Source organism: Saccostrea cucullata, unplaced genomic scaffold (assembly GCF_032062105.1).
Source record: "Saccostrea cucullata isolate Sc308-1 unplaced genomic scaffold, CSIRO_AGI_Scuc_v1 ctg41, whole genome shotgun sequence".
Taxonomy (NCBI): Eukaryota; Metazoa; Mollusca; class Bivalvia; order Ostreida; family Ostreidae; genus Saccostrea; species Saccostrea cuccullata.
The window spans coordinates 361,302-379,983 of record NW_026930623.1 but is presented as its reverse complement, the minus strand read 5'-3'; the positions used below and the strand labels follow the sequence as shown (position 1 = coordinate 379,983).

The following is an 18,682-nucleotide window of genomic DNA, read 5'->3' as shown; positions in this document are numbered from 1 at the left end:
ATTCTCACAAAAACTTGACACCTTGATGTCACTTATACTGTAAAGTAACTGTTTAGAATATATCTCTAAGTAAGTGGTAACCAAGGGTACATTTGGAATACATTTAAAATGCTGAAATATGCTGAAAAACGCTCAGTATTCACTAATGGTAGGTGTTATATGCTCAAACTCAATCAACTACTTAAGAATAACAATGAAAATGTTTGACCTTAAGTATATAAGTATAAGCAATATTATTCTATAAATAACTTTAATGGTTGCCATGGTAACACAGTGTAACCATGAAAAACCAGTAACTAAGATTGGGTTAATGCTACTGTCTTGAGGAAAAACATGAAAATTCAAGACTGGCAAATATGCATCCTTAGGACCTTGCAACACCAAAACCATAAGAAAAAGTGGGTATAATTGCTACTTTGTTGTGTTACCATGGAAACAAAGTACCAGTGCTTAAAAGTGAATTATTTTCCGCTGCATTAAGAATTAAATTGCCATTTAATCAAGAAACAAATTAAAGGACTCAGCTTGAATAGTACTTATCTATGAGAACTGAAGTTATTTATCATATATTGATAAAATTTGATGAATAAAACAACACTGTTGCTATAGTTACCAAGAAGGGAAAATGTTCGATTTTGTGAACTTTATATCAATATTAAACCTTGTGTGCCAACTTCTTGCATCCACTTAGAGATTGGATGATAGTCAAAATTAAAAGTCAAGTTAGCTGTTAATAAATATCAATCATAAAAGTTTTGGGAATCTACATTAAAGGGTACGTATCCAAGGAAACAAAATATTTTTCAGGTTTTTAAGCATATATTTTCTGCTTATTTCCATAGCAACGCTCTATTTAAAGAATCTAATCTGAATTTTTTCAAATGGGAACATTTGAAGCACACCAACATCTTATAAAATTGATCATTAGTTATGAGGAAATGTGCTTTTTTTAAAAGATAGGATCAGATTTAAACATACATAGTGTTACTTTGAAGGCTCTCTGTGGTATAAAAACCTTGGCAACCATTACCAACCAAAATGAAATATCATATTTTTTCTTGGTATGTGTTTCAAGGCTCTTTTTTCTATTATTTGGTCACATTTCATCCTATAATTGCTTTTTATTTTTACGTGTATGACTTAATAAAATTCAATGAATATTTTTTTTTACTTTTGAATACTTTGTTACCATAGTAATGTATGTAATAGTTGATTTACCAAACATGTTTATCATGCATTTGAGACATCTGACCTTCAACTTTTGGAAACAGTCATTGACAATTGTTTGCTTTGCCGCAAATGTTAACTATGGGGCTCTAAATATGTTAAAAAATGCCATTTTTCGAACTTTAAGACATGTTGCCATGGTAACTATAAAACATAGCAACCAATTTTTGCCTGATTTCAGTTTAGGGTATCAATGACTTTTATCATAGAGAGTTTGGAGAAATTCTGAGACTATGCGTGCCACAGCTCCTATATAAAATTTCAAATCATTACAGAGAATGGCTCTTAATACTTGAATATAAAGCCTTAAAATTTCAAAAGTTGGTCAACTTTTTTGTTTGAAATACTTTGAAGTCTTAGGATGCATCATTTGACAATATTTGATGATCATTAGCTTTAAAGAGTCTTAAATATGCCTCCAAATCAAATTGAAAATGAATGTTAGCAGCATCCAAAAGGTGGTCACTGTGACCTTTTTAGCTCTACTGGTCAGAGACCAGGAGAGCTTATGCGATAGTAATGCGTCCGGCGTCCGTCAGTCTGTCCGTCTGTCTGTAAACAATTTTTCAAAATGCTACTCCTCCTACAGTTTTGGTCTAATTTTAGTATAACTTGGCACACAAGTAGACTACACTAAGATACATAATTCTGTGTATCAGTTTTTGATTTCGATGAACAGTGTTGCAGTGGTTACTAAAAATAGAAATTTCTGTGAAATTCTTTCAAAATGCTACTCCTCCTACAGTTTTGGTCTAATTTCAATATAACTTGGCACACAAGTAGACTACACAAAGATACATAATTCTGTTTATCGGTTTTTGATTTCGATGAACGGTGTTGCCGTGGTTACTAAAAATAGAAATTTCTGTGAAATTCTTTCAAAATGCTACTCCTCCTACAGTTTTGGACTGATTTCAGTATAGCTTGGCACACAAGTAGACTACACTAAGATACATAATTCTGTGTATCGGTTTATGATTTCGATAAACGGTGTTGCCGTGGTTACTTAAAGAATAGAAATTTCCGTGAAATTCTTTCAGAATGCTACTCCTCCTACAGTTTTGGACTGATTTCAGTATAAGTTGGCACACAAGTAGACTACATTAAGATACATAATTCTGTTTATCGGTTTTTGATTTCTATGAACAGTGTTGCCGTGGTTACTAAAAATAAACATTTCTGTGAAATTCTTTCAAAATGCTACTCCTCCTACAGTTTTGGACTGATTTCAATATAACTTGGCACACAAGTAGACTACACTAAGATACACAATTCTGTGTATCGGTTTTTGATTTCGATGAAGTGTTGCCGTGGTTGCTAAAAATAGAAATTTCTGTGAAATTCTTTTAAAATGCTACGTCTCCTACAGTTTTGGACTGATTTCAATGTAGGTTGGCACACAAGTAGACTACACTAAGATACACAATTCTGTGTATCGGTTTTAGACTTCGATGAACATCATTGCCTTTGGTTACTAAAAATAGAAATTTCTGTTTAATACTTTCAAAATACCACTCAAATACGGTTTTAGTCTGATTATAATATAATGTAGCATGCAAGTAGAATACATTAAGAACATAGAAAGACTTAATCAAGGATCATTATTCTATTTATTGCTGTTATAATGTTTCAATTCCCAACTGCTTAAGTATTTTTCTCTTCCTTTGCTATAGGTACAAACCAGTAGAGCTTCAGTCTTTACAGAGACTTCGTTTTTGATAAATATGTTCTAATTATATAGCCATCAACTAACAAGTTTTGAAGATTTGAACTTCACAATACATGAAATAATGACCATAAATGTTTTGAAAGTGCTTAGACATTAAATTCACAAGTAGGTCATTAATGACCTACTTTTAGTTGAAATAATTGAATGAATAAACTGCATGACAACTTTTGATGATCACATTTCTCAAAATCTCCATGAAATGCATTAAAACCAAACTGAAAATGAATACCGGTACTACTAAATCTATAAATTAGGTCACTGTGGTCTACTTTTTGACTTGAAAAGATATGGGGCCCTAAGAATCATCAGCTGACAATATTTGATGATCCTAATCCTTATAGTAAGAAAAATATCAAAGTTTTATCAAAATTAATTTTTGGTCATTTTTTGAAATATCCTTGACCCAGGGTGATGCCTTTTGATGATTTTTATCTACAACATATCTTTATGTGTAATTTTTCTAGCAAACAGGACTTTTATTTTTATTTTCCAAATTATCTCCCCTTGTTTAAGGGTCACATCCTCAGTTTAGTACAAATGAAAGCCCTGGAACCAAGGATTCTCTGAAAAATCTAACAAAAGGGGTATTGAGATTTAGCCCACATTTCAAAAGGTATATGCACTGCACACAGATGGCCATAGCATTAGCTCTTTAAGCCTTAATTTGGCTGACAGAAGGGCTAAAAATGGTTAAAATTTGTTTTCAAGGGTAAAAGAAGCTGTAAATGACTGTTCAAAAGTTTACAGATCACAATGAGTCACCTGGGTAACTCATGCACCCTGAAAAAAAGGTCCTTGTAATTGAAACTGAATAACATGTAGTTATGAAAAACAAAGATTTTTTTTCACAGATTTATTTCTTGCATGAAATAAATATAAAAAGCAATGTTTAACAACAAATATCATATAATTTAAATTAAAGGTCTCCTTATATAATCTGAATAATACAGTGATTGCATGATGTAGAGTGATAGAGGCATTTATATCTTGTTTGCTTTCTAACTAGCTTTGAAAAACTAGTTTAATTTCACAAATCATAACAAAAATTTCATCATTGGTGATCTCAAGGCAATATAAAATATTTTCTGCCATGATCATCTTACTTTTATTTCATAAACTTAATACATATACTTGAAGAAGTATTTCCCCTTGTATTTCAAATGTACAATGTACTCTTCATAAACCTTTACAGTAACTATTAATCATAATTAATTTAGCACTACATGTACTGGGTGCAATAAGAAATAAGTACATACAATTGCATAAAGATATTTTGATAAAAAATTGAAAACTTAAATTTCACAGAAATTAACATTTTTACAAACACTTTATACATGTACAAATGTACATGAATTTATTTAAATCCAAATATCATTTCAGCCTTTTCCGTCAAGTTGAGGAAAAAAAACCTTTCATACTTGACAGAAAAGGCCAAGTGATGTTCCAGTTGGCATGCATTTCTAATAAAGGCAAGTTAAATAACTCCAAAAGTGTCTCTGAGAAAATGGCTTTAATTACATTCCTCTACTTCAATAATGAAGTTAATGAATTAAAAAGGAATGTTTTACATTTTTACTCTTTGATGTACATCATATATTCAATCCATTTTTCATGGTCCCTGGTGCATTTAATTTTTACTGTCAGACTAAAGTAAAAATGTCTACAACACACACATTAAGTATTACTGAAATACAAGTACTTGTATATCTAAATGAAAAAAAAGATTCTCCTAGTTATATATTATTTTAAAAAAACAATTACTCTCCAAAGAGCCATCAATAAATACATACATCACGAATAATGGTTCCTCATTTTGGGAAATTGAAGCAAGTGTGGAAATATACACAATAACAAAATACCCCTAAACTTCCTTCTATTAGATCCTCCCCATTATACAGTCAAGTTCCTTTTATCCAATGATTGTAAAGGTAATTTATTATACAAAAACATCTGATTTCAAATTATTTTTATAAGACAAAGAGAAGAGAGAGAGACAACAAATTCCCGTTGTCAAAAAGCAAGAAAACAGAAAAATATGCTTCTTTTTTTCACGATCTCTATGAGAGAACACAAACACAGTTTTGGCAATTTATGTGGATAAAATTCTGATCAGTTGCAGAGTCTTGATGATTACCTACTGCATGCACTACATGTACTTGTCATGGAACATGTAGGTATTCTACTTTCTATTCTCTTTTTGGAATCTAGGAGACTACGCAATACTTATTATGCTTGTGTTCATCACAGAAAGCAAACAGTTCTGTAAATGACAGGATTTCATCAGATTGAATGTATGATGTTTTATTGGTATGGACTGAACCTAGGAACCAAAGATCATGTGACATTGTCTTAAGTTATTTAGAGGTGAGCATTACAGTTACTAAGTATATTTTACCGTAATAATTCATGTGCTGTTAGTCACCATAATATGTAAACTGTAGATTAGGAAGATGACCATTGACTCATAAAATAATTGGTGTAAGTACCATATTCTATAAACCAGGGCTACTATGACTTACCAAAAGACAAAAAAATAAAAAATAAACAACTGATATGTTCATTCCAACTACAACAGAGTTTTGTGATGATAAATTTTAACACGCTTAAGCTATTAAAAAATCAAAGCAACTGAATGATAAATCAAGACATCACTTACACAATGTATATCTATAAAGCAGGTGAAATTGCAATATAGATATTTACAACTAGCACATTAAAGAAAACTGCAGCACTTAAATAACATGTACAGTGTATGTACATACTGCAGGGTGCATCATGAATTGAAAAATTCTTAGATTTACTAGTTACTTCGGGGTGTTTCAGACATAAAATCTGAATATAGACAATATTTTTCTTTCGAGGTACATATTAGTGGACTTAATCAAATATGATCCATATTCATGATTAATGCATTCACAATGCGTGATCAGTCAACATCCTCTAAAACTCTTCTGAATGACCTTGAGATCTTTTCCCTGAATTCACGACAAAGGATGGGGCTTCGTTTTCTTCTGAGGGAAATGCTCTGGGTAGGCCTTTTCTAGTCTCTCTAACAAGTCTGTGTAGGGGGGACCTAAGGATAGTACATTCTGGAATGTAGAAATGAAGGCCCACTGTTGTTGTTTGTCCTTCAGTATACAGTAAAAGTCCAGGGCTGCCATACAGAATAGGTTCTGATCCAACGTTTCCATTCTACCCATCCTGTTGATAACGTGAATAATTCTGAAGATACGTATAGGAATCAAAAGCTGAACATTTTCAGACTGATCTATATGTAGATTCAAGTAAGACACATCAACACAATTTACATTAAATAATAAAAACAATCTTAAAGTTTATATAATTCAAATTCAAAAGAAAAGGCAATAAATGTGAAGCTTCTTGAAAAACTTGCAAGCCCTATCCATTTTTTTTTATCTAAAGAATACGCTATTGAAAATGCTTTTAATTTTTTTCAGTTTATTTTTTAAAAACTGCATGTGCCAGTCTCCTGACTTTAGACAGAGAGGAAACTTTGTACTTGAAAAGATAGATTTGTGGCTATAATACAAACAATACTTCACAGGGCAAAATATTCTGAGTAGATAAAGCTCGATTAACAAGTTACCGGGTATGTAGACAACGTAAGCTCCATGTACAAGTGTACAAATTTTGTAGGTAAATAATACACATCTACAGTGTATAAGCTTTATGAATTAAATAAATATAAATATTCTGCAGAATTGAATTGAAGGATACAGAGGCCTTAGCCAGGAATTGGTGGAGGCACTGATGAAGAAACACGTCAGACTCCAGGTTGCCATGGATACAGGAGTTCGCTGGGTGAAGTTGGAGAGAGACAACATGACCCAATTCTGAACTAGAGCTTCCTGGTTTTGAATGTGGAGGTTATTGAATACCTGTAAAATCAATCAAAATTAATGCAAGCAGTACAAGCTTCATATTCAATGTAAAACAACTCAAAATTCATGACAAATAATGGAACATGAACTGCTCATAGCCTAATTAGAAGTTGTTTTGAGGAGATTTATTACTTTCATACCTGAAACACAACCATGGCTATCAGCTGGGGGTAGGGCTGCTGACTGGAAATAAACTCCCCGATTATCTTATTCATGATGTCCTGGGGAGGAAAGAAATCAGCCAGGAATGTTGGAAGTACACGGGTGATGACTCGGGCCTCGTATGGGTAGCCCTTCTTTATCCTGCAATATGTATAAATTGTACTAGGAAAGAAATCATTAAAATTTCGGGACAAATATTCTATAGCAATTATCAATAGATCTTGATTTTGAACAAAATACATTTAAAGCTGCAGATTTTTGTGTATTACTGACCTATCAAACAGTACAGTGACTCTCTCCATGGCCAGGATGAGAGACTCTGGGTCCTGATACACAATGTTGAAATCATAGGCTGGAGCATCCCTAGGGAGTGGGCTATACTGGTCATACTGCTTACCTAGGAAATAAAAAACAGCTTTATAGCACTTCCTGAATAATATCAGATCTACATTTAGAGATTTTTTTTTCTGTGCAAGAACGTAGAGATTGGGACTAAATTAAGTGACATTCCAACTCCTTAGATTATGTTTAAAGTTCGATTCACCTGTGGAACTGTAGCACTCTGGTTGACAAAATTGAAACTGGCATAGAGCTACAGTTCCAAGCATTGGAAAAACCTCTGATTTACAACTATGATTCCATTTTTACGTAATATTTCATGCTACAGGCTCGGTTGCCAATTGTAAAGTGAGGTCTTGAATGCTAACTTCTTTGAACTGTTAATTACCTGAGTACATGCATGTAAACATCAGTCCTAATGCTGCAAGGGACCTCTGAGGGCTGGGTAAACACAACCTACAAATGTTCAGATAAAGCCATATATACAAGTATGTAACAATTTCTACAATCAAATAAAGTATTTCTAAAATACCATGGATATGTTTAATCATAAGTTTTATTCCAAGTACTGTAAACAGGAAAATTTTCATCTGTTTTATTTTCACTCCCTATACAAAAGTGGGCGAATTTAAGAAAGGTTAATTCAAAGAAAACAGTAAAATTTTTAAAACAAAACCCACAATGGGCAAATTCAAAATGGACAAAATTGTATGAAGGTGTGAAAAAGCAAAAGTAAAATGGGGTGAAAATAACCCTGTATATAGTAATTTTCATCCTCAGATATTCTTCCATTTTCTTTCATTGGCCTCAATGAATCTGAGACACTAAGGATTGTTTGTACCTCCCTTACCTATCAACCCCCAGTTTGACTGTACCCCCCTCCCCCGTACATGCCCTCCTAACCAGTTGACCCCAAGTTTGACTGTACCCCCCTTACCAGTTGACCCCAAGTTTGACTGTACCCCCCTTACCAGTTGACCCCAAGTTTGACTGTTCCCTCCTTACCAGTTGACCCCAAGTTTGACTGTTCCCCCCTTACCAGTTGACCCCAAGTTTGACTGTACCCCCCTTACCAGTTGACCCCAAGTTTGACTGTTCCCTCCTTACCTGTCGACCCCCAGTTTGACTGTACCCCCCTTATCTGTCGACCCCCCAGTTTGACTATACCCCCCTTACCTGTTGACCCCCAGTTTGACTGTACCCCCTTACCTGTTGACCCCCAGTATGACTGTACCCCCCTTACCTGTTGACCCCCAGTTTGACTGTACCCCCTTACCTGTTGACCCCCCAGTTACTGTACTCCCACTACCTGTTGACCCCCAGTATGACTGTACCCCCCTTACCTGTCGACCCCCCAGTTTGACTGTACCCCCCTTACCTGTCGACCCCCAGTTTGACTGTACCCCCCTTACCTGTTGACCCCCAGTATGACTGTACCCCCCTTACCTGTCGACCCCCAGTTTGACGATGGCCTCGGCGTCCTGCTGGGAGAGGACGTCAGTGAGGAGTAACCTTTCCAGTCCCTTTAGGATGGCGAGATACACAGGGGTGGACACACTCTCCTCATTACCCGAGGCTGTGGACACAGCCAACTGTAAGTAAGGGTCAGAGGTTGAAATTTACTGTAATTCCTTAATTAGAACTATCTGCACTTTTAGTGAAAATATATTTCATTAAACTTTTTTTTTAATTAGGCGTAACAAAAAAATATGTTTGTTTACGGTTACCCGACCGACTCTAATTTTCATCGCCGACCCAAACTTTTTTTTGTCGTAAAAATCCGGAAGTTACTGGCCGCGGTCAATTTAACTTTTACATTCATCTTTAAAATCGAAAATGAAAGTACAAAAACAAAATAAGCTAGTTCAATTTCTACACCACCGAGTTCGTTGCAATTTGCTTACCATTGCGTGGCAGTTGCAGGGATGTGCAACTAGCATCGCCTGATGCACGGTGCTACCGTATTTGGGGTAGTAAAAATTAAAATTATGCATATAATACATGAGAAATACAAACGGTATTTTCACTCATTGTTTTGCTATTTAATTTCCAACTAATGAAAATTTTCCAGGCAGCATGCTCCAACTGTTCTTAGATTAGTTTAACCTTATCCATTTTGAAGTACTACCCGACTTATTTACTTAAAAAACGATCGTTTTTTTCCTAATCCGAATTTCCTCCATTCCTCTGTTAATGGTAAATACATGCAGATATCTCTTTCCATTATTTACGGTCCCCCAATCAACTAATAGCTAAGTGTTATGTGGTTAAACTTTAATATATATCAATTGTATTTAATGGTTTAAAATGAAAATAAAATGATTTTGCTTCATTTTAGATAAGCTACACTGCTAGTATATACAATATGTTCAGAAAAGAAAAGATAATCATAATACCTTAAAATTTTTAAACTTTAACTTTAAAAGGGATGGCTTAGGACCCTGATTTTCTCAACAATGAACTTTTTACATATTTGTCTTTTTTTACCTCTTTTGGGCTGCTCACTTTTAACTTCGGGCTAGTAACTTTATTGCTGTTACAAGCCTGTGGGCTAGTACTTGATTTTTTTAATTGTACACCCCTGAGTTATAAAGCAGTTGGCAAGAAACCACCCATATTTCAAGCCAAACAAAATTAACACACCATACAATGGTAAAACTGTTTTGTAATTCAACCAATTCATGTGAATTTGTGTATAAAAAAATTCAATAAAATAAAAAAAAATTCCTACCTACCGACCCTATTTTATTTCAGCATGTAACAGTAAACAAAGATATTTTTTTGTTTGGCCTTACAGCAATAAGAAAAAACGTCCAAAGATTGAATTTTGATCATATTTATAAAATTTGTTATATCAGTAATGCATACATTTTATTACTATTTCTCACAGGATAAGAAAAACTGGGTTTAAAAGAATGCCAAACCTGTAGAACTTTGCTAGGAAATTCCAAGTCTTTAAGATCCACATGATAGTTTTCCATTATATAGAAAGCTGTGGCCCACATTGTTAGAATGTATTGCTGACTTGTTATACATGTTCTGAAAAAAGAAACATGTAAAATATCACAATACAGTTAAAAATATCGCAATATGAAATCTGTGGCAAATTCCTAGCCCTAGATGCTACATGTCAATTTCACATGCAAAAACTTAAGTATTCAAACTTTTTCAATGAGGTCATTACCCCTGCATGACACATTTCAAAGCCAAAGCTTACACATGGACTAGTACTGTAATTCAAAGTGCATACTGGCTTATGCTGCCTAAATTCCTGAGAAGGAAGTCTGTTGCCATGGGCACCAGAGGTTTGGTGATTTCCTGCATGCCTGCCTCCAGAAGATACAGGATTCCGTGCATGGCTGCTGTTCTACTGGGAAGATGAGGGCTCCGCAGGCCTGCGTCTAACAACTTCATCAGCTTTTCTATACCAGAACTATCCTGTTGATTATTTTAAAATTATTCATTCCTTAATTCCTGATCATTCAACAACAAAATATTATGTAAACGCCTAAAAATTCTGAACAATTCAAATTCTGCCACTTCTTTTTTTTTTAACTGCAATTTTTCCTCCTCAAATTGTACACATTTCAAGCTTTACAAAACTCATTCTCTATGCTTCTTAGTAGAACTGCTCTTGTCACAAGGAGATATAAATCCTTAAATTACAGAGCCTCATACAGAATTCCAATACTAACCAGGCCTTTGACAGCCGCGGCTTTCCTGAGTCCTACATCGATATACTGCATGACGATCACATACGAATACTAACCAGGCCTATGACAGCTGTGGCTTTACTGAGTCCTACATTGATATACTGCATGACTATCTCATACCAATACTAACCAGGCCTATGACAGCTGTGGCTTTACTGAGTCCTACATTGATATACTGCATGACTATCTCATACCAATACTAACCAGGCCTATGACAACTGCAGCTTTACTGAGTCCTACATTGATGTACTGCATGACTATCTCATACCAATACTAACCAGGCCTATGACAGCTGCAGCTTTACTGAGACCTACATTGATATAGTGCATGACTATCTCATACCAATACTAACCAGGCCTATGACAACTGCAGCTTTACTGAGTCCTACTTTGATATACTGCATGACTATCTCATACCAATACTAACCAGGCCTATGACAGCTGCGGCTTTACCGAGTCCTACATTGATATACTGCATGACGATCTCATCCTCTGTAGGGTGGGCCTTGTAAATGTCAAACAGGAAGTCCAGCATCCACTCATACTGTTCTCTCTCCACAAACAGGTCAGAAAGGGAGACAAGCTGTAAATACATATAAAAACATTGATTGAACAATTCAATACTAGAATAAGACTCTTTCTGTCAAGTCAAATATGTACATAAGTAAATTTTCTTTGTTTTATAACTACTAGTTACTGATATTAAAACTGTCATCCCTGGCACTCTGCTATAAACATGTTTTTCTGCAAAGTGTTTTTACAATCTCAAAGTTTTTTTAAAAATCTGAATGTGTGAAAGTGAAAACTCACCGACTTAACCACTTCATTTTTCAGCATTAGTGGAGGTTTCAGTATACTGTTGGGAGAAAGCCACTGTCCGTACAACTCTAACAAAAACTGTAGACAGGAATGAATGTCAAGGCCACTCAGAGAGATTGATCTCTCCCTCTTCTCTAGATTGACCAATGGGAACTGCTGTTGTATTGGAGGGGGTGGGGCATTTTCTGGATTCTCCTGCTCTGGACTGTTTAGAGACTCTGGAGTATCAGAATCAGCTGTCTGTACATGAAGAGCTCCAACAACAGACCAGATGGACTCTATAGAGACCTAGAGATATAAATTCTATACATGTAACAGGGTCTCTAGCGTGAATAAGACAGTTGCTTTTATTAGTTGAATTTAGTTTTATTCAAATATTTGATTTCAAGAGCTGATTTATTTGATTTGATTATTAAGTTATTAATATTGTCTAACTAAAAATTATTAGTTTCTGTCAAAGTATGGTTAATATATTAGATTTATACATGATTTTGAGTTTTAAATCAGTAGTATATTCATAAAAGTATATTATTCATAAATGTTAATATCACAGTGATTAAAATATCATAAAATAATCTCTGAATCATTACAAATATACAGTATGTGTACAACTGACACAAAAGACTCTCTTCTTGAATCAAAGATCAACATTGCAAAGTACAGAACTTGATTAAGAGTGTTCATTGAATATACTCCATATCAAGTGGTAAACTTTATGACCATTATTAAATGACACAGGTTACCTGTACCCGATCGAGACTGTACAAACATTACCTGTCCGAGTGTATATCCTACATCCCCGCTCTCCCTCTCTAGGTTATTGTCAAACATGTACCTCAGGATTTCCCGATCCTCCCCCTCACATAAATTACTGCTGCAGTTATCCTCACTGTGTCAAAATAAAGTCAAACAATACATAAATAACATTCAAGTACTACTTAGCTAACACTTACACCTGCAGATAAAATTTTTCAGCATTTCAATATAGATCTTTTTTTAAATTTTGACAATGTATATATTTTAACATTTTTTTCTTTTGTTGTAATTTTGACAATGTACAAGTTAAATGTGGTTCATTGAACACTCTACCTTTTTCTGTACAGGTCCTGAACCTCTCTCTCAATGATGCCTCTGATGATGGTCAGCTTTTTACCACATCTAAAAAATCAAAATAAGAACTAAACTCTAAATACAAAACAAGATTTAAAGCATTGAAAATACCTGCAATTTAGCCTTGGAATATAGTTAGATGTTTCAGGATAATTTCTTTACCTGGTGTGTAAAAATCCTAGGGGTTTGTCCCTCGGTCTGACCTCATAAACACTGTTGCTGGGGTTACCAGGTACAGGGGTCAAGGTCGACTGTAATAACATAGCAGTGATGGCCTTGACAGCTATCACCATACACTGTGACCTCTCTATTTCTTCCTAAAACAGAAGCAAGATTTATCAATTTCATTTAAACTTTAAAATTGACAATTTGCTTTACTAATCAATACATTCTATAATTAGTTTGTTATGCAAATAAAAGGCATGATCACAATACTATAACATTCAGAGCAAAAAAAATATATGCATCTGCATTAACAAAATCATTTACTTTAGCAACATGTACAGTGTTTTAACTTCATTCCATGGTTTCAAAAAGTTAAATTGTTTCAGTAAATTAAGACTTGAGGCTATGTTGCTATGATTTGTATTAGGTGTAATGTATAAAGTGATCTCTGATGAGATTCATTCCTATAATTTGTATCTAGGTGTAAAGCTTAGCGAGTACAAATATAAATCTGACCTCCTGTGAGATGTGTTCTGTGACGTCCTCTATCACTGGGTTCAGTACCGCCAGTAAACTCATCCAGGTCTCCTCAAACTGTTGACGACTGATCCAACCTTTATAATAATGTAATGTGTTCAAAAGGACACCAGCTATACAAATAACATATCACTGTTTTCTCACAGTTTACTTAAAATCATATGCAGCTTCACTGTTTACCTTGTGTCACCAAGATTTCAGAAAACCGATCAAGATTTACACACAGGATCAAAATTTAAACTTTTCATAGAACTTGTCTAATCTGAATTTTGGGTATCCCAAAATCTTAAAAATTTGCAATTTATTTTAGTTCCTAGTAGTAAATCAATTATTTAAAATGTTCTCTGAACCAAAAAAATTCTACAGAATCAGTTGTGTCTGGCTTAGACAAATTTCACTGTACACATATTTTCCAATTCCAATCATTCTTTTGTCAGGTTTGTATTTTAGCTAACTTTCCTACCTAGAGTGTTGATTCTGCTGACAAATTCCTTTAACACATCTTTATCTTTGAGATAATCCACTGGTAAGGGAGGTAAGTGTGTTCTCAGTTCCCCTGAGGGTGTGGGGGTCCATCCTAACTTCCACACTAATGATGGTGTCCTGGCATAGCTATTGAGAGCCGGCAGGCGAGCTAATGCTAAAAAAAAATAGAAAACATTACACACAAATCTCTAAACTATCTTCAACATGTGTGTAGTTTTATGACTAAATTTATCTTTAAAATACCTATATTAAATGATTTCTGACAGAGGATGGAAAGAATTCTGTTTTACAGGTCCTTTACTTACAAATAATAATGGTGGTAAGATGGCAGTCCAAGAAATAAGGTATGGAATGAGATGTTTTGTTGAACAACAAATATTGCACAAGTTCTGAAATCTGATCACAGGCTTTGACAATCACAGACAATTCTGGAAAAAAACCCAAAAAACATGTACATTAAATTAAGTTTAAAAAAAAAAAAATTGGCCAAAGATATATATTACTTTATAAACAAAAAGATCATCTCTAAGCAATACCTGTAAACAAACAAATAATTTCCCCCTACTGGGACAACAATTTTTATGGATCATGATACATTCTCAATTTTATGTTTTTTACCGCTTTCCACTTTCCATTTTATATAAAACAAGACACTTATGAGCCTTAATAATCACCTAAATATAAATCAGTAGCTCTCCCCCCCCCCCCCCCCCCCCCGCTGTAATTTTTTCCTTATAAGATATAACATGTAAACCAACTTTTATTCGCATTCAAGATTTCTACGTACTGGTAGAACTTTTTATCTCTTTATATGGTCCCATTCTACTCTCAAAGACAAGACTCAAACAAAACAACTGATAATTTATAAAAGTCATATATAAAGTTCATCATGTAAACAACCTTGGTTACCTCTACATGCATGTACATTAAGTCGTCGCCAAAAAAGCATACATATATCAGTCATGAATTCTGAGATGTTTCACAGTGACCTTGAACTTCCAACATGACCTTTTTGACAACTGGGTTCCTCACACTCCTGACTGGTTGTGACATGGGCAACCACTACAAGAAAAATTTGATCTCAGTTTACAAACATTCTGGGACATTTTCTTCCAGTAAGTAAAATAGCAATTCTTTTCAATTTCAGTTTCAGCAGTTATAATTCAAAATTAAAATGAATTAACATGTACACAAACAATTATATAACTTGCAAATACATGTACTCAAGGGACCCGTTTTACAAATTAAAGAACTTACAACTAAGACAATAAATTTATTCTCCTTGTAATTTTCATATTTACAATTAATAGATAATGGTTTTAATCTTTTCAAAAGGAATGTAGAAAGATATTTTATCAATAGCAATTCTAAACAGAATCGTATATGCTGTCAAATTTTACAATCTTAGTTTTTGGTCTCAGTCTTAGTTCTTTGTAAAACGAAACGGCCCGATTTTTTTCTACTAAATTTATCTACAACAGAATGTATTGTCGTGTAATATCCTTACAGGAGAGAAAGACTTGGTAGATAGATGAAGCTATAGATGCTATCCATGACACATGATCTTTTTGGCCAATCACAGCGGAGAGCTGTTGATTCTGCAGAATGACTGCGGTACACTTCAGACAAACGTTCAACTGCTCTGAGGTGGGGAGAATGTCATTATGAAACATCCAACACAAAAGCTGGGAAAAGACAAGATAAACACTTAAGTTCCTTTTAAATTGAAAATTGCTCTAAGATAGAATAAAAAATAATGAAATTTCAAAGCAAAAAAAATTTCAACAAAAATTTTAAGTCATTTTTCTGTACATTATACTGTATAATGGGTATTTTTTACGTGCTGCTAATTTTTACTAATTTTTACAAGTTTTTTAAATCCGTAAAATTTAAATGCGTAAAGTTTCACATAATTTATAAAACGGCTCGTGTAAATTTTCAACATCGTATGTGTAAAAGTAATGCTAATTGCCAATAAGCTCACTCCCTGGAGGCTAGATATATGTAATTGTATTGTTAATTAATCAGTTAGACCTACCTGGTTACTCTTTTTTTTTGTATTTTTTCGAGACGCATAACTTCTGATAATGACTTAATAATTACAGGTCTTCCAATTATATGTTTTTAATCTTTGACACTTTCTTCTGTTTTATTTGCTTTCAATAAAACTTCGACTTCTTAATACACTGTACATGTATACTTTCACTTAAATTCTTATAGTTTGAGTTGTCTCTCTTTGTTTTCGGTAAATACCTGTCGAGCACATGGTGTGCCTAGCTATGTGCTTTATAAAACATGAATAAATGAAGGGTACATCGTTCATGTATATAAAGGTAAATGATAAAAAAATTATACATAATATAATTTCTGGCATTGTTTATATTGTTATAATTTAATAAATCTCTCTCCCTTTTTCTCTCTCTCTTACATTGGGTTTTCGGACACATTATTTGTACGTAAACGCATTCAAAGTGATAACAATCAGTGATCTGGAATTTTACATCTGATGATTTTAATTTTTACGGACATGTAAAATTCGTAAACAATTAACGCGTAAAAATTTAAATCACCCTTTTTTGACCAAAATTTGTAAAAATTTACAGCAGTAAAAATTACCCTTTATACAGTATAGGTATAAAAAGGTAGGTTTAACAAATCAAGGTACAGCTGTACCTCTCTCAGTTGACATAAATGAAAATAAAAGTCCTTACCTCCATACACAACACACTAAATTTACAAATATCACAGTGAGATTCCGTGGGAATATCCGGTTTCCATGGTAACCTGTCCATAGCTTGCAGATAACAGTTCAGAGTTTTGGTCAGTGAGAATATCATGTCCCTCCAGGGGGTGTCAGAGAATATATCGTTCATCTTCTCCTGGTATCGACTCTCCTTCACGAACACCGAGGAGAAGGTGAGTATCTGGTGGGGGGCGGGGAGGAGGTTGATGACGTAGTTGATGTGTCGGGTCAGGGTCAGCTGGGCCGCCTGGAACAGATTGTCTGTGACCGGCTCCTGGAGGACCTGGTTCCCTTCATTGTCTAGGACCGTCACAGAGTCGGTGCTCTTTATCAAGGTGTACTGAGCTCCCAAGGTCAGGCACTCTGATAGAATGTCCAGACTGAACTCCTAATAGAAAAAAATAAATACAGCCATGTTGTACATTTACTACAAATATTACTATGACAAAGTATTATAAACATCAGTCCAAGTTTCATAGATTCTGATTTACTGCCACAATGACCCATATTTTCATTTTGGAAGGGATTTAGATATTCCCTACTCATAATAATATCAAATTTCCTGTGATTTTTTGGCATTCACATTTGGATAAGAAATAAAAATACTAACCTTTGTCATGGTTATAGCCAACATATCAGCATATTCCAGTTTGTGAAGCAGAAGGCCACATTCTCTGGGACTAGAGTCAGGATTGGAACACTGATACTTAACTATGGACAGGTACAAGTCCTACAAAGGAAAGAAACACTTATTATTCCCTGTCTGGAAATGTCCTGAACGATTATATGATCGTGAACTTAAATTATTTCAAACCTTGTCCATCTGGTTGTGGAGATACTCTGTTGTGCTGAGGACAGGATGACGGGTGTCAGTATACAGAGATAATGAAGTCTCTGGGTCCAGGGTCCCCCTCAGTCTCTGCAGCAAGGAAACCAACCGAGCATGTCTACAATATCAAAGCAGCACTTGTAGGTTATACGCATACATGTAGGAATAGTGTTTGTTTACTCGATATTTAACCTTTTTAAATATATGTATGCAAATCATATGCAACATCTGAGCTTCACGCTATTGTGGATAAATAAATTGAGTTTGTGGGATAAAATAATAGAATCCTTTAGTGGTTCATGTAAATACATGTTCCTCAAATAATCAGAAATGTTCTACAAAATACTCACCTCTTAAGCAATGAGTGGGTCTCCATAAACTTCAGGAGTTTATCCAAATCAACTAATGGTAACTGCTTCTTAGCATCCTGTATCAGTTAAAAAGATCAGCATATTAAACATTCAGTGTAAGTACAGCTCCATTTCATAATGAAATTCCATAATTTTATCCAATTCTGTACTCAATATATTACCTACCTCGAAGTTATCGGCCAGTAACATTTCCACCCTGTGACAGGCGATGGTGTCACAGAGGCGGGCTACAGAGAGATGGTGGGTGTTCAGGAACTTGTCAATCAACAGGGTCAAAAGGGCACCTGTCTGGCTCAGATGTATGGCCTCCACACACTTCATTGTCTTCTTTATCTGGGATGGCTACAACAGAGTTGATTGACTGCATGATTTCATTATTTAATGTAGGACACTAAATTTAATGTGTTAATATTTACATGTAAATGACAATCAAGTTTACATACTGCATACTATCTACAATTTAAAATAATTGTTCCATTTCTCTTTCAGACACCATTGCAATTGTCTCACATCAGGATTTTTGACAAATGGTTAAATGAATGATATTCTAA

The 18,682-nt window shown here is 34.4% G+C and overlaps 1 protein-coding gene across 1 annotated transcript in view; it reads right to left on the bottom strand.

Moving 5' to 3' along the window:
- Positions 1 to 5,011: 5,011 nt before the first annotated feature.
- Positions 5,012 to 18,682, bottom strand: part of LOC134229338 (huntingtin-like) — a 34,423-nt gene continuing 20,752 nt past the window's right edge. Inside the window, exons 37-60 of the mRNA XM_062711076.1 lie at positions 18,297 to 18,473; positions 18,111 to 18,187; positions 17,746 to 17,878; positions 17,542 to 17,661; positions 16,900 to 17,319; positions 15,665 to 15,873; positions 15,446 to 15,512; positions 15,178 to 15,250; positions 14,494 to 14,616; positions 14,166 to 14,342; positions 13,682 to 13,779; positions 13,163 to 13,317; positions 12,980 to 13,048; positions 12,665 to 12,779; positions 11,882 to 12,178; positions 11,499 to 11,654; positions 10,610 to 10,797; positions 10,284 to 10,398; positions 8,806 to 8,951; positions 7,748 to 7,815; positions 7,294 to 7,417; positions 6,999 to 7,161; positions 6,695 to 6,855; positions 5,012 to 6,178 (exon numbers count right to left, since the gene is read on the bottom strand). Of these exons, the coding sequence (XP_062567060.1) occupies positions 5,938 to 6,178; positions 6,695 to 6,855; positions 6,999 to 7,161; positions 7,294 to 7,417; positions 7,748 to 7,815; positions 8,806 to 8,951; positions 10,284 to 10,398; positions 10,610 to 10,797; positions 11,499 to 11,654; positions 11,882 to 12,178; positions 12,665 to 12,779; positions 12,980 to 13,048; positions 13,163 to 13,317; positions 13,682 to 13,779; positions 14,166 to 14,342; positions 14,494 to 14,616; positions 15,178 to 15,250; positions 15,446 to 15,512; positions 15,665 to 15,873; positions 16,900 to 17,319; positions 17,542 to 17,661; positions 17,746 to 17,878; positions 18,111 to 18,187; positions 18,297 to 18,473 (3,672 nt within the window). The 3' untranslated portion in view covers positions 5,012 to 5,937. The remainder of the gene's footprint in view (positions 6,179 to 6,694; positions 6,856 to 6,998; positions 7,162 to 7,293; positions 7,418 to 7,747; positions 7,816 to 8,805; positions 8,952 to 10,283; positions 10,399 to 10,609; positions 10,798 to 11,498; positions 11,655 to 11,881; positions 12,179 to 12,664; positions 12,780 to 12,979; positions 13,049 to 13,162; positions 13,318 to 13,681; positions 13,780 to 14,165; positions 14,343 to 14,493; positions 14,617 to 15,177; positions 15,251 to 15,445; positions 15,513 to 15,664; positions 15,874 to 16,899; positions 17,320 to 17,541; positions 17,662 to 17,745; positions 17,879 to 18,110; positions 18,188 to 18,296; positions 18,474 to 18,682) is intronic.